The sequence below is a fragment of the Gekko japonicus genome, unplaced genomic scaffold, assembly GCF_001447785.1.
Source record: "Gekko japonicus isolate JY-2015 unplaced genomic scaffold, Gekko_japonicus_V1.1 scaffold859, whole genome shotgun sequence".
Classification (NCBI taxonomy): domain Eukaryota; kingdom Metazoa; phylum Chordata; class Lepidosauria; order Squamata; family Gekkonidae; genus Gekko; species Gekko japonicus.
This window is the reverse complement of record NW_015167077.1, coordinates 183678-198977: the sequence shown is the minus strand read 5'-3', so window position 1 is coordinate 198977 and position 15300 is coordinate 183678. Positions and strand designations below refer to the sequence as shown.

Genomic DNA, 15300 nt, shown 5'->3' with positions numbered 1-15300 from the left:
AAGGAAGAAATGCATCTTGTTCTTGCATTGGAGAGTTCAGTTTGTAACCTAGGACTTGCTTGTCCTCAGTGCACAGAAATTAGATCAATCTGATACCATATATAAATGATTTGGAAAATATTTGCACACCTTGTCTTAAAATATTTTATTCATCATGTTAAAATAAAACGTTCCATAGTCAATTTTTTCAATTTTATTTTTTCAATTTTTCGGAAAAAAACAAAAAAGGCTTCAGGAAAAAAATGGGAAAAGACTGGTTTTTTCCCGAATTTTTCCAGTTTTTTTCTGGGCCTTCACATCTCTAGGCAGAATTGGACTTTCCTGCGTCCCTCTTCCCACTGCAGTCCACAGATCACTGTGAGATGCTACTCCTGGGGGAAATATCATAAGACTGGTCTGCAGCAGGAAAGGGGAGTTAGAGAAAATGTCCGTTTTTAATCTGGAACCCAACCCATTAAGTTTAAGTAGCTCACGTTATAAGTAATACTTTTGCGTAATACTTTGCACAAGCACTTAAAACTGCCTTTGGTAATTGGCTGTGTTCTGACTTCAAAGTTGTACGTTAACTTTTTAAAAATAATTGTTTCTCTAAGGTGTAAACCCTAAGAATGTCTCCTCAGGAGCAGCCAATAAAGAAGGATGCCATGGAACCTGGAACAATTCTGTGTTTTCAAAACCGCTCGCACCTGTTGGAGGTCTGTCGTTCAGCCGAGTCAGTGCAGGTAATGAACAGTGCAGGGAATTAAACGTGCGGGTAGTGCAAGTTATTTCCAAACATACTGGGTTACGTCCAAAGGCCTGTGAGTAGAACGCCCCTTGAACAAAAGTTTCCAGCCTTTCCTTTCTCATTGCAGCCCACTGTGCTCCTCAAAGAACGGTTCTTAGGGACCTGGTAGGATTAAACAGCGTGAATGTTTCTTCTTTCCCCCCACCCCAGGAGCAGAAGTGCCCTTTCTCTCAGGGAAGAAGCCTTTGGTCCCAAACAATGTTGCTTCATAGTTAGTTTGCATTACTTTAAATTATGGCCCTGATTCCGGTATAAATGTTTGCAAAAAACATTCATGCAGCCAGAGGCTGTGGTTGAAGGTGCACATTTATATTGGTATAGCCATGTAGATGAAAACAGGACGTTTAAAAGGGGCCTTGTCAGAGACCTAATATCTGAATGTGCATTATAAAGCAGGTGTGCAATATGTGTCTATTGGAAATACAGTCATTGAGCTCTCTTGCTGTCTCTCTTTTAAACCCGGCTTGGTTTTTAGAATTCTAAACGGCATAAAGAAATTAAATCTCATTTTGTGGAGTGGAGGGTGTCCATGCTAAATCTAAAGCTGAAACACTGCCAGGAAGGTTTTTTCGCCCTAATCCTGTGTAAATCACTGCTTTGATTTAAGCAATTGACCTCACTCTCTTTCGTCGGGTTAGCCTGTAATAGTGAACGGAACAAGACCTTTAGCAAAAGAAACCAAAAGCCTTCGTTGTTTAAAATAAAAGATGATGCCAATAATAATAATTTAAGTATTGAACTAGCAGAATTGAAGGGGAGTGGCCGACTTGCATTCTGTTTCTCTCTGGACAAAAGTCATCAAGGTTTTTTCCTCCCCGGTTCAAACTCTGTAGCTATACTGCTATACTCGTTCACTTGAAACAAGAACTTTGATAATCTACCAAACTGTTTGTGCTTACAGTCACAAATTTCATTATGAAATGGGACAGTAAAGTTTTTGTGTCCAAGAGAGGCCCTGTTCTTATTTTCTGGCTCTTTTGGAATATAGATGATGACTCTGTATGGGGTTAGATTTAATTAATTGATTGATTGAATATTTGTGTTGAACTATCACGTAAACAAGACATCCATAAAATGCAGTTTACGAATGCCTTCAGACTCTGAATATGCTCCAGAAGAAGGAAGTGCTGATTTACCTAGATGTCCACTTCAGGCTATTTGAGTGTTGATATTAGATTTCCACAAACTAATACAATAAAAATGATATTATTACTTACTGTGTTTTAGAATGTTTGTAAAAAAACAGAGGCCCATAAATTCTAATATTTATGTGTTAGGATTCTCTTTCTAGGATTATTTTCATTTATTTATTTTATTATACTTCTATCAGGGTGGGTTACAACCAAATAAAACAGTTAAAACACAGCTCCAATAAATCAAGTAAAATCACAACACAATACTAAGACAACAAACATTCTCATGATGGTAATTTCCAGGAAATCCCAGTTGAACCCTTATGTATGCCAGGTGGATCAAGGGTTAGGCAGTAGATATTGGCCATCTATAACTTATCTCCATATGGGGGGGAAAGCGAGGTTGTGGGGGGGGGGGCAGGAGAGGCCATTATGCATGGACATCCACCACCACAAGCAAAGGCCTGGTGGAACAGCTCAGTTTCACAGGCCCTGCAGAATTCTAAGAGATCCCGCAGGGCCCGGATCGCAACTGGAAGAGTGTTCCACCAGGCCGGAGCTAGGGCTGAAAAGGCTAAATGGACGTCTTTGGGGCTGGGGACCACCAGAAGATGCTGTTGAGAGGAGTGCAGGTATCTCTGGGGGACATTTGGGGAGAGTCGGGTCTGCAGATTAATAAAGGCAATTCAGTCTTGCAGCGTTCTGTTTGCTATTTTATGATTAAAGTCTTATCAGATTTAAACTACATTCTACATTGCTTGCTTGGATCTTGGTAGTACGTTAGGCGGTCACCAGTCTAGCTTTCTTTGCAGATGATTCTTTTAGCGTGAACAAACGTAATGAAATTACAGAGGCATCAGAATCCGGCATGGTAGCCGTGTTAATCTGTCGCATTAAAAATAAGGGGGAGTCTTAGCAAAATTTGATTCCAGCATAACCTTTTGTGGACCAGACCCAACTTTTCAGATTCAATGAGGAATGATTGTGGAATCCCCTTGAAGCTCGTTGACATGTGCTATATTTCCATATTTATTTTTCTCTCTCTTTTTAGCCTTGCGTACATTTCATCCCTTCGTTCTGTTTCCCTAAAGCATTTCTTTTCACCCTTTTCCCTCCTCCATTTGCTTTGCTGCTTCTTCTGAAGAAGAAAACATAATTAAACCAATTGAAAAGCTGTCATGCAAAGAAAGAGTGACTGAAAAATTAGAGGACTCGAAAGGTAATTTATGGTAATATATTCGGCAGCACGCTATTCTTTCTAGGTTTATTCCTTTCAGATTGTGTATATTTGATTTGCTTTTGGAAAGATATCAGTATCTGTCTGATCCATTGTATTTTAGTTTGACATGTCATGGCTTTAGTCCGACAGCTCTTGTACACGTAGAGAGCCTGGTATCTATGTACAGAGTAGGGGAAACTCAGTGTGTATAGAAGTGAGCCATAGAGTTGAAAGGTTGTATCAGGCAATCTGATTCAGTGCACTGCTACAGAAGGGCCTTCCATCCAGCTCAGATCACAAAATGTGCTGATGGTGTTGCAACTGGCCAGGATGGAGGAGGAGACATATAGGAGTGATAAGCTTGATGAAAATTTCAATTTAGTGTGTGGCAGCAGTGACAAAGGCCCGCTCCATGCTGGGGATTATTAGTGCAAGAACTGAAAATGAAACAGCCAGTATTGTTAATGCCCCTGTATAGATCTGTGGTGTGGCCTCATTTGGGATACTGTGTACACTTCTACTCGTCATATCTCAAAGTGGATTTTGCAGTGCTGGAAAAAGTACAAAGGAGGGCAACCAAGATGATCAAGAGCCAGTTTGGTGTAGTGGTTAAGTGTGCAGACTATATAATCTGGGAGAACTGGGTTTGATTCCCCACTCCTCCACATGCAGCCACTCGGTGACCTTGGGTCAGCCACAGTTCTCTCACGGGCAGCTATCGAAAGAGCTCTCTCAGCCCCACCTACCTCATAGGGTCTCTGTTGTGGGGAGAGGAGATTGTAAGCCGCTCTGAAACTCCAAGTGAAGGGTGGGGTATAAATCCAATTTCTTCTTCTTAAGGGGTTGGAACCAGTGTTCCCTCTAAGATGAGTTAGTGTAAGCTAGCTCACTGTTTTTTAGCCTCTGGCTCACACATTTTTGTCTTAGTTCAGGAAGGATGGCTCCAGAACAAACTAATTTATGCAGTCGCCAAATTGCTCGCTTACAACTTTAATGCCAGTTGCTCACAAAGTAGAATTTTTTGCTCACAGGACTCCACAGCTTAGAGGGAACATTGGTTGAAACACTTTTCTTATGAGGAAAGGCTAACGTGCCTGGGGCTTTTCAGTTTGGGAAAAAAGCAACTGAAGAGGAAGATGGTAGAGGTTTATAAAATTATGCATGGGGTGGAGAAAATTTTTTTCCAGGGCTTCAGGGCTTCTTGGTCATTGGAATATTGGCTAAGCTAGCTTTAACCCCTGCATCATCTAGGAAGAGGGGTGTGAATTTCTGTTTCAGCTGTTCTGCTTCAGGCAGTTCTCTGGTGGCAGACGTCCTACCCTCTAAGCAAAGGGCAGGGTCTCACTCCTCTCCTTTAGACCAAGAGGAGCATAAGCTTGATGGTTTGGGGAGAAAAATCTGTTCACCCAGGGCCTTGGGTTTCAGGCTACCAGTTTCACAGCCATAACAGGCAGGTATCAAATATTCCTCTGGGACCATATGGCCCCAGTACATCGACCTTCTGCCCAGTGATTTTTTTAAAAAAACACCCTCCTGTTAAAGTGATGCACACAGAGTGAGGTAAACTGGGGAAGCAGCAACCAAATGCTTCTCGGCATGCATCTGACTGCTGCACATAGGCTTCAGAAGTGGCACCACATAGACACGCTCGGCTGAGATCTTTGGTGTTACCTAATGACAAGAGGGCCAAGGTAAAAGACAGGCCTTTTGAAGGCAAGGGGTTCTTTCATTCCCAGACAGCCAGCGCAGTGGACAGAATGTGCAAGAATAAGCTCACAACTAAATCCCTGGGGATAACGGCCCCTCAGGTACCACCATTCAAGTACAGGTATTTTTCTAGGCATAGTTATCAATAGCAAAAACCTTATAAATAACAACCCACCCAGCAACAGCAACAATCTTACGTCTCTTCTATACCCCTCATTGCCAAAGTAGGAAGCAGCAAAGGAAACCAAGAAACAAACAGCAGCCAAGCTCACCTTGGGAGCAACCTGGTCAGGATCAACCCTTCGCAGGACTAAGTGGCATCCTGTACTTTTTGGACAGACCACACTCTCTCTATGATGTTCACTACTACACTATTGTATAATAAAATGGTAATAAAAGGCAAACACAAGTGTAGTTAACAGACTCACCAATTACAATTGGCCAAAAAGCTGAAGAACATGTAATAGAGAATAATGTATCCAAAGTAGCTAAGTAGAGAACTGGTATGTGCTACAATGTATAAACAATGGAGAACTACTAAATAATTTGATATTGTGTCCGGATGTTTGATACCAACGTTTCAAAGTTCATCCTTCATCAGGGAGATGCTGCTGGTCCCGCTGCAAGTCTGAAGCTATTGAAGCTGATTACATGTTGGAGATTTGCGTCCGATTTTGTATTGATTTGTTACTGTTCCCAATGCATGTCAGTAAGAGTATGAAAACCACAGCAGCTTAAAGGGAACACCCTAATGTGATGGGCATCCTCACCCACTCCACCTCCCTTGTTGGTTGAGGAGGTGTTGGATGTTTTGGGGAAAGGTGCTATTCAGAAAATTCCTGAGGTCAGTGTTAAAGTTGAGTTTTACTGCAGCTACTTTTTGATAGCTAAGAAGAGTGGAGGGAAAAAGGCCTATTCTGGACCTTAGAGGACATTCTGGACATTTAAGTGTTGCAAAGTTCAGGATGGTTATCTTTGCATGATGTTCTTTCTCTCTCTTGGATTCTGCTATGTGGTTGGCTGTCCTGGACTTAAAGGATGTTTATTTCCACATCTCTGTAGATCAATCATGTAGGAAATACCTGAGATTCCAGTGTGGTAACACATGTTACGAGTATACGGTTCTGTCCTTTAGGCTTGCTGTGGCTCCTAGGGTACATACTAAAAGCTTGTCAGCCCCAGTAGCCCATCTTCGACTGATGACTGGCTTTTAGCTGACACATCAATGAGGCCCTAGAGGAACATGTTCAGCTTGCCATTGAGACCCTGGGGTCATTGGGCTTTGTGATTAATTGGGAGAAATCCTGGCTTCAACCATCGCTGACCTTAGAATTCATCGGGGCCCTGCTAGACTCAGTGGGTGCGTTCAGACGGGGCATTTGCAACGGAATAGGTGCTGGTTGGAATCGGTGTACGTACTGGCATTCACACGGCGAACATCTGCCTTCCGTCCCTAACGGTTGCAAAGAGCTTTACACCGTTGTATTCTGCCACTAGGTCCCCAAGTGGTGGTATCCTGAGTACAACGGTTGTAATCGCTTTACCCCCCCCCCCCCTCCGCACTCACCGTTGCAGAGCCACTTCCGTTTGGAAGCCTGAGGCGTCCGATTTTCGCCGGCCATTTTTTTGAATCGAAACTTGGGTCTTTACCTTCTCCCCCCGCCATTTTTTTTAAAGGTCGGCGATATGCGCTTGGGCGAAGCTTCGGCCCGGCATTTGTTTAAAAAAAGAAAGAAAAGGTCCTTAGTTTAATGTTTCGGAGGAGTCTGGGACTTCAGGGAGGCCAGTTTGGTCTTTAAACTTTAAAGGTAAGTCCTTACCTTTAAAGTTTAAATGTAAGATGGGGTTTTTTCCGCATGCGCAAAGATCGCCATTCTGTGGATGGCTTTTTTAAATAAAAAAAACGCCGACACCCGCTGCATGTGAACGGGCATACAGCGATGGGCTCCGCAGACAGGAGGTAAGTGTGATCGCGTTTCAGCCGGCATAAACTGCACCGGTTCCAACTGGTACAGTTTATGCCGGCTGAAACACCCCGTCTGAACGCACCCAGTGAGTTGTCCTTGCTTATCCGTGTAGAGGAGAGCTCAGGCCATCCAGTCACTATTGGTGTGTTTTTCTACTCACGGGTTCCAAAAGGCAGTGTATATCCAGACACTATTTGGCTTTATGGCCTCCAGCATGGCTGTGATGCCTTACGTTAAACTCCACACAAAACTGGTTTATCCACAGATTCAGACTTAATGTAAATCCCCCGTGGTTAACATTGTGAATTCTTAGGTCTAGCCCTCGTTCCTCCATTGGTGGGTCAAAGATGCCAATCTCTTCAAGGGTTGTGAATATGGTACCCATCCACATGAAACAGAGGTGTTCTCGGATGCCTCCCTGTGCAGTTGGGGTGCTCATTGTGGTTCTTAAATTGTGAATGGCCACTAGTCTGAAGAGGAATCTGCCTTACGTGTTAATCTCCTGGAACTCAGAGTCATGAGAGATGCTCTCACGTCTTTTGCAGCACTCCTGCATGGCAAAAGGGTCCTCCTGACAATGGCATTGGGCCAGTCAAAGAAACATCTCCCTTCCGGCAATCCACATCATGGCAGATGAACTGAGCAGGAAGATTTTCTCAGATCACAAATGGTCTATCAATGAGCAGTACCTACACCCAGCCTTTCATGAGTGGAGCTAATCGGGAATCAGCCTCTTTCTATCCTGAGTGAATGCCAGGTGTTCTGTCTTTTGTTCACTGGTGGCATCAGACCTGGGCACCACTGGGGATGCATTGCAACTCTGGTGGCAGTGGGGGATTCTATGCCTTCCGCCCTTTCACCATGCGAGCCAAAGTGATTGCCAGAGTGAAAGCCAAATGCTCGCACTGCATCATCATTGCCCCATATTGGCCGAGGAAGGTGTGGTTTTCCAGCCTCTGGACCTTTGGAAGGGAATGCATGTAACTTTACCAGTAGAGGAAGACCTGATTGACATAGGTCCCCTCCTCCACTGTGATGTTCAGTCATTACTCCTCACAAATGGGATTGCCGCGAACCTTGGCACTTCTGGCCAGGGCTCTAAACTGTTTGAAACTTTAGCTCGGAGTTGTTTTGTCATACAAGACTGCCTTTTTAAGTGCCCATCACCTCAGCATGCAGAGTGGGAGAACTGTGTGCTCTACCCCCACATGCAGTAAGTTTCATAAGGACAAGATGGCCCTTCACCCTGGGTTAACATTTTTGTGTTTTTTTTTGCCAAAAGTGATTTCTCCATTCTGCCTCTCTCAGGATATAGTGCTTCCAGAGTTGTATTTTTCTGGCCCCTGCTTCACAAGTGGAATAGACATTATGTACTCTAGATAGATGCCACCGAGATTTGCTTGTAACATTCCATTTGCTGTTGGGTTTCTGTCCAGTGGTACTGCTGTGTCGCAGAAAGTCTTCCCTGCTCTTAACTGCGGTCGGTTTCGAACATACTGAACCTGCATTAGTAAACCTGCTACAAATGCTCTGGCCTTGACAAAGAAAAAAACTTTGAACTCATACTGGACTGTTTTCTAAACTGCCACATCCACCCTTCTTTGTGTACCATGTTATAAACTACTCTTTGTGATTTTAAAAGACAGGTTTGAGGTAGGGGTGACGGGTGTTGGCTGATGTTATATGATGAAAAAATGATTTGGGGGATTGGAACTGTGGACAGAATGACATGCAGGACAAATTGAAAGTTAAATAAATGCTAATGTTGGCCTCTAGTAGTTGGTTTCCTCTGGGAAGGAGTTGTATAACATCAGGGCCACATTGGACATGGCTGTGATGCACTGTGGGAAAGTAGTCTTAGATGATCTTAGTGAGAGAAAAGCTTCACGCAGGTGAAAGAGCTGCCTCTTTTGACAATGGTTTCTTATATGCTTTTCCATACACTTCCCCCCCATCGTGTAGAAAATGAGCATGTCAGAGAAAAGTATAGGCTAGAGTCTTTCCCCTTGGTTCTGGTTTTCTGTGTAGTTTTGTAGGGAGGAACATCTAATTTTGTAAGCCCTCCCCAGTGTAGTCTGGACTCTTTAACTATGGCAGTAAGTGTGCAAAAATCTAACTGGATCTCTAACTGAGGTGAACCAGGATGCAAAAGGAAGAAACCCCTGTGTTTAGAGGCTTCTGTAAGATTTTAGACTCTCAAAAAGGTCATCTGAGTATTGATAAGAACGTGCTGTCTGAATTCCCCCTGAAAAACTTCTAAAACCTTGTACTTACTGACAGGAAATGCTGGCTTTGTAGGTGCTGCCTACAATGCCCCTGGAGGCTATATCCCTTCCTTTCACAAAAACGAAGTTGGTTCAGCTGGTCAGAGGATACAGCTGGCACCGCTTGGGCCATCAGCCACAGGTAAGGCTACCTTGCTTGCAGTGTAGTCGGAAAGCAGTATGAAACTTTCCTGATTCCTTTATCCTTTGTGCATTCTTTAAAGATCAGGGTCAGATCCTCAAGTGATGTAAACAGGACTGTTTGACCAAGGCTGTGGCAAGAACCAGGTTTTGTCAGCTCCCAGCGATGGCCCATTCTAACTAAGCTAAGGTTATAGTAAAAATTTTGCAAAGGTTCATCAGACTTCCAGGGTAAAGCCGCTCTCAAGTATTATTTCCTCAGTCCTTATAAAAACATTTCTCTTTTACTTGGCATTTAGCTTCAGCGCTTATTAGTGGCCATTTTGAAATGCATGTTCATGGTATTGCGGGAGCTGGCTAAATAACATTTCAGAGCATTCCCCCCCCCCACACTCATCATGTTGATAGATGAATGGTTAATGTTTGTCATTAACATGAGTTGGGTATATTTGACATAGTTCATGTTACTTATGGAGATTGTCTTCTGCAAACAGGGATGTTGCAGTGGTTGTGAGCAGTAACAAACAATTGATCTCTCGTTCAGTTTAAGCTTCACTGTTTGATTTTTCACTGTATGAATGTTTAGGAAGATTTTTTTAATGCAAGGTCTGATGTTGGGAGTTCATCATTTATTTGGGTTTCAGTCACCATGTTCTAGAGAATCGTATGGCTAGCTCTATGCATGTAAGAGGGGCCATCTTTGTCTTCCAATCAGTATCTCCCCCAGCTCTGGTCCTATGGCAAAACCACACATGCACGTATGCATGTGCCCCACAAGGCTAGCCTAAGCTCTGGACCATGCCTGTAGTAGCTCTCTGGGCTTGTGATTATTGTCTCAGCAGATGCAGATGATCTCATTATCCACACATCTGGATCTCATTCCAAAGGTAACAACAAATCATGTGATCTTATAAGCTCATTCTTTGGCTGTATCCCTGGCCATGGCACTCCACCAGAGGCCCTGCCTACAATGGGAGATCATAGATTCAAAGCTCCAGGGATTCCTTATCAGTTGGCAGCATAAATTTTAATCGGGACTCTTGCTTTTTTTCTTGGTTTAAAATTTTTAAACTTATATATTTATTGTATATCTCTGTTGTAAGCCGCCCTGAGTCCTATTTGCAGGGGAGGGCAGCCTAGATTATATAATAATAATAACAATAACAACAACAACAATAATAATAATAATACTGATGATGATGGTTATGCATTGAGATAGCCTAGCTGTCTTTAAGTGAAAGACCTTCTCTAGAAGCAGTTTGGTCATGCATATAAGCATACTATTGTATAACTGTTCTTTTTTAAGAGTAGACATTTTCTTGTGCCTTTGGTAATGAAGCCTATCTTATCACTTTAGCATAATTAGACACTCTTTTTGTTCCCTCCCTCCTTTTTTGTGAACACCAGAATTCATTATCAGGGGTTACAGATTATCCTAATCAAATCCATTTAGCAATGAGAGAAGCAATTTAATTACTCTGATTTGTACTGACTTCATGTTTTCTTTTTTTCTTTGGAATATGCTTGGAAAACAAAAGCCGGCCGTGCTCAGTTACCAGGGACTACTTACAACCCAGCCACCAAAGGCATTAACATCTTGACTCGGCCCCAGCCCGTACAGCCAGTACACGGAAGAACAGATTGGATGGCCAAGTATGGAGGACATCGGTAGAGGTGCTTTCTCAAACAGCATATCCTTCTGCTGTCGACTGTTACATTCTTTCCATCCTTTTTATTCTGGGACACTAAAACACATTTCTACAATTGAAATATCAATTCCTGTAAGAACTGAGAGCGTGTAATTTATTACCTCTAGGGGAAAGAAACAATAATAAATATATTTTATTTAGAAAGCATTCTTCAGAATAAGTTTCTCTACGGTAGGATTTTTTTTTTACAAAGTATTCCATAAAGCAACTTGCCAAAGGTAATAAGTATTTGAATTCCTACTAGATGGATGGTCATTGTTGTTGCATCCATCTCTTCTTTTCCTCATTAAAAATATTTTTAAATGACGTGAACATGTCAAACTGGTGTCTTAACCACTGGGCAACTCTAGGTATCTCACTTTACATAGACAGGCGAGAGATGATCTTCTTTTTCCAAGTAGGTGTTACTTTGGGAACTTTTTTTTTTTTGGTATATCAAATTGAACCGTGGGAACAAGACTTATTGGTCAGAAGAGAACTGTATGCAGCATTGCCTGATGAGCACCAGACCGCAGCCTAAATTGAACTCAGTTGCTTTTGTTTTGAGCTGGGCTGTGCCCATCCTGGTATGGATTCTAGGGAATGAATCAAGAGGTAATCAACGAGATCAGTAAAATAATCATTTCAGGAAGGCGGTATAAGCCTGAGCACCAGTTCCGTGCCCCATTCTGCAAGCATGAAGCTACTTTTGAGAATGTAGACATACCCGTACTCAGCGTTTCTTGTGACTGTGCAATCCCTGAGTGGGCAAGAAAGGGATTTGTGTGACAATTTTTTGATCTCGATCTACAGACTTTCGTGCACAGTAATGGACTCCTCATATGCATCTAAATAAATGCTCAGCTCTTTCGGCTTTGCTTGGCACTTGAATGAAAGGTGAAGCCTTTCCTTGTGCAAGCGGCATGTGAGCATAAGGACAGGAGTTCTAATGCATGCACAGAGCTCTTGGTTTGGCTTGAAAGTTTAATGGAGATTGCCTGCAGGTGTGATCCTCTGACTGGGTAACGTAGCCTATGAATGGTGTCGGAGAACCATGCTTTCCTGCACAGAGGGCCAGTTAACATGATTGCCAAGTTTGGAAATTAAATGTCGTTACAGATATAGCTCTAATCTCTGTAGGCAGTGAGATTCAACTGGCTTGCCCTCTGTTCCCAAACCATTGCTCTACCATTTTCCTCTTTTTTATGGGAGGGGAGTTCTGGAGTAGCATCACAATAATCCGCAAGAAGCCTGAGCTGCTAGTTCTGTGTTCTGGTTTGTTCCAGTTGTAGTGCCTTCCCTTGGTAACCAAAGCTGAACTATAGAATTCCCTGCAGTTCCCAAAGGAATTTCTTATACCAGATGTTTATTCTTAAGGCTCCATTCTGGCCACTTGGGACAAATATCGCACCTTCCTTCTATATGCCATAAATGACAAAGTGGCCCCAAAATCTATGTGCTTTTTCAAGACACTTCTGTTTGTAATGGATGTGCTAAAATGCTAGAGACCATTCCATTCCATTCCGAGCTTTATGCTTCTTCAGCTACTAAATCTTGTAATATTTGTTATATTAAAGGTGACAATCCAAACTTTTAAAAGTAGAATGTATTGTATGTTGTTTTAAAAATGTTAAAAATTTGTTCAAAGGCTATTTTGTATGTATTTTACTAATTTTTAAAAAATGTATATTTGTTGTAGAGTATTTATTGGTTGGTTGACGCTTGAATTAGGGCTCAGTGGGAAATGCTTGTCTGTCTTGATTTTTTTCCAGTAGGGTTTACTTATGTGTTTAAGTGTGTTTAAGGTTGAAACCTTGTTTTTAACTGGAACCACAAGGGCAATAAGTAATATTTTATCCCTATGCAAAGTAACAGGAATATCAGACTAATGCTGTACTACTGACAATTTTTGCTCCCATATATTAAATGATGTTGTTTTTTCCAGTCTCTGAGTACAGACATCAGAATGTTACTGAAATGTTGTCTTGTAGGTATGTTTAAATTTCTTATGCTAGTAAAAATTAAGTAACTTACCTTCCCACTTGGGCTGGTTTTTCAAATGAAAATTATTTACTTCACAATAAAGTAATCTAAGGAGTATAAGACGACAGTAGTCTAACAGTAGAAAAGTCATTTTTTTACAAACCTGCACTTTACTAATGTCCCAAGTTTAGACTTGAATGTCTTTATACAAAATGGCACTGCCACCAACAATAACAATTCTGTGTAAGTTCCCCTTACATAATGCCTAGTGCAACTGGATTTGCAATATCATGATATTTTCTCCCTGACAATCACCAGCCAATGATAGAAACCAGTGGTAAGGAATGTACTTTAATTATATCAAAGTGCCCATAGAATTTTAGATTGTTCTTGAAAACTGTGGTCTGTAATGAATCCTAATGGAAGTCTTCAGTCTGTTCTTTGAGGAATGCTTGCCCAGGGGAAACCCAGTACTTTACTGTTGATTATGTATATTTTATATGTATGTAGATATTATATATACACACAGACACAACCCTGTCATTAGCCCTAAATGAAGACTTCTGAACTGATTGAAATTATATTTATTAGTAAATAAGTCATTGATCTAAAGACAATTTGTACGTCATGGCTTCTTCCCCCAGAGATTTAGCAAATTTGCACTTGATTTTAGAGAAAAGCATTTTCACAGCATACAGCCCAGTCCTACACACGTTTATTCAGAAACAAGCCCCACTCAGCTTGACATGGATTACTTGATGAAGCCTCTGATCCTTGATTGTAGCCCCATCAGGAGGGTTTTTTTAAAAAGGCTAACATGTCCTTGTATAGAAAATCCAAAATTTCTGTTTAGAAAAAGGAACACACATTGGGGGGGGCGGGGGGGGGGGGGGGGGGGGAGCGGCAGCAAGAAGAATAAAAATGGGTTTACAAAGTATGTTTCCTGACAGGCATTAGCACCATTGGGTATTTCTGTCTCCCTTCCCTTCCCCTCCCCACAGTCCTAAAATTATCAAATCCGTGGCGTGAAATTTGTAATGTGCAGGTTTTTGAGAAGAAAAAACTATAGCTATATCATTGTGCTCTGGCAGCCAGTAAAGAGGACAATCAGCATATGTGGCAACATTCTGCTCCGGTGCTTCATTCCTTTCCTCCCAGAGGCTAGGCAATCAAGAACTTTTGGTATCAAACGAACACAAATACAGTCAGATGCTTGTTTCAAGTTGGCTGTCCAGCAAGTCTCTCCAGGCTGTGTCTCTCGCTTCTCGTCTGCTGTGCAATTATGGCTGAAGGGGCTTCTCCATCATCTGTAGTCCCAGCCTCCCCACCATTAGTAGACTGTTAGGTTAAAAGACAAAGCAACACTTTGGTAAACATTGGTACCAGCCTGACAGGAGTAATTTCAGCCAATGATGTCACCATCACACAACAAATTATGTCTTCTGTTTAGCTATTTTCCCTGGTTAATGAAACCAAACAATACATCAAACCATAATAACTGGAGAAGAGGCTCCGCTTTCTTACCTGGCACCAGCAATCAGCCCTGCAGGCATGAATTTCCTGGAATTATAGAATCTCATTCCCATCACACAAGTCAAGGTTCCAGATGCAACTTAAAGGGCGGAAAAATAACAGCTTGTTGAAGAGAGAGAGATTGATGACTGCTGTTTATAATCCACATGATCTGTCCAGCCTACTTCTGGCAATTGCTTTAGACAACACAGATTTTAAAGGAGGGATAAGCCCGCCCACAGATCTTTCTCCCCCCCCCTAATTTTATTTATTTATTTTGCCGTTAACAAAGATACAACAACATAGAAGTGCGTTTCAATAACACTCTAAAGACTAAGTCAAAATCATTGAGAAACAGCATTACCACTAAGATACAGTACATAAGAACGTTAGTCTGCAGAAATAGAGGAGTGAGAATTACAATCATTGTCTTTTCCCATCCAGCAATCATACAAAAACTTCACAGCAATAATTTAAGTTTGCAGGTAGTATATCATGTGTAGTGAGATATGTGAACAGATCTTTCAAAAATGCATATGCAAGGTTACTTAATGCCATTTTATTTGTTGAAAATCTTTATACTGCGCTGACTCATTCAGGGGCCTTGATATCCTGTACTCGCTGACTGGCTAATAGTGGCTTTTTCCCATTTGTTCTTTGGGTGAATTAAAGACCTGAATCAGCAGCACTGCTGAATTTACACATGGGAGCTGCCTTATAAGAAGCCAGACCACTGGTCTCTTGAGGTCAGTATTGCCTGCTCTGGCAACAGCTCTCCAGGGGTCTCAGGTCAAGGTCTTCAGCATCACCTGCCAGCTACATGATCCTTTCAACAGGAGATGCTGGGGACTGGACCTTGGGCCTCCTGCAAACAAAGCATGTGCTGCTCCACTGATCCA

The 15300-nt window shown here is 42.0% G+C and overlaps 2 protein-coding genes across 3 annotated transcripts in view; one reads left to right on the top strand and one right to left on the bottom strand.

Moving 5' to 3' along the window:
• MAK (male germ cell-associated kinase) overlaps positions 1-10890 on the top strand; it is a 32969-nt gene extending 22079 nt beyond the window's left edge. Inside the window, exons 11-13 of the mRNA XM_015412788.1 lie at positions 621-722; positions 9094-9219; positions 10757-10890. Of these exons, the coding sequence (XP_015268274.1) occupies positions 621-722; positions 9094-9219; positions 10757-10890 (362 nt within the window). The remainder of the gene's footprint in view (positions 1-620; positions 723-9093; positions 9220-10756) is intronic.
• Positions 10891-13775: 2885 nt separating this feature from the next.
• The window catches only part of LOC107111766 (transmembrane protein 14C-like), a 7296-nt gene continuing 5771 nt past the window's right edge, over positions 13776-15300 (bottom strand). For both annotated transcript variants that reach the window (XM_015412795.1, XM_015412794.1), the window contains exons 4-5: positions 14414-14501; positions 13776-14227 (exon numbers count right to left, since the gene is read on the bottom strand). In XM_015412795.1, coding sequence (XP_015268281.1) covers positions 14170-14227; positions 14414-14501 — 146 coding nt within the window. In that variant the 3' untranslated portion in view covers positions 13776-14169. The remainder of the gene's footprint in view (positions 14228-14413; positions 14502-15300) is intronic.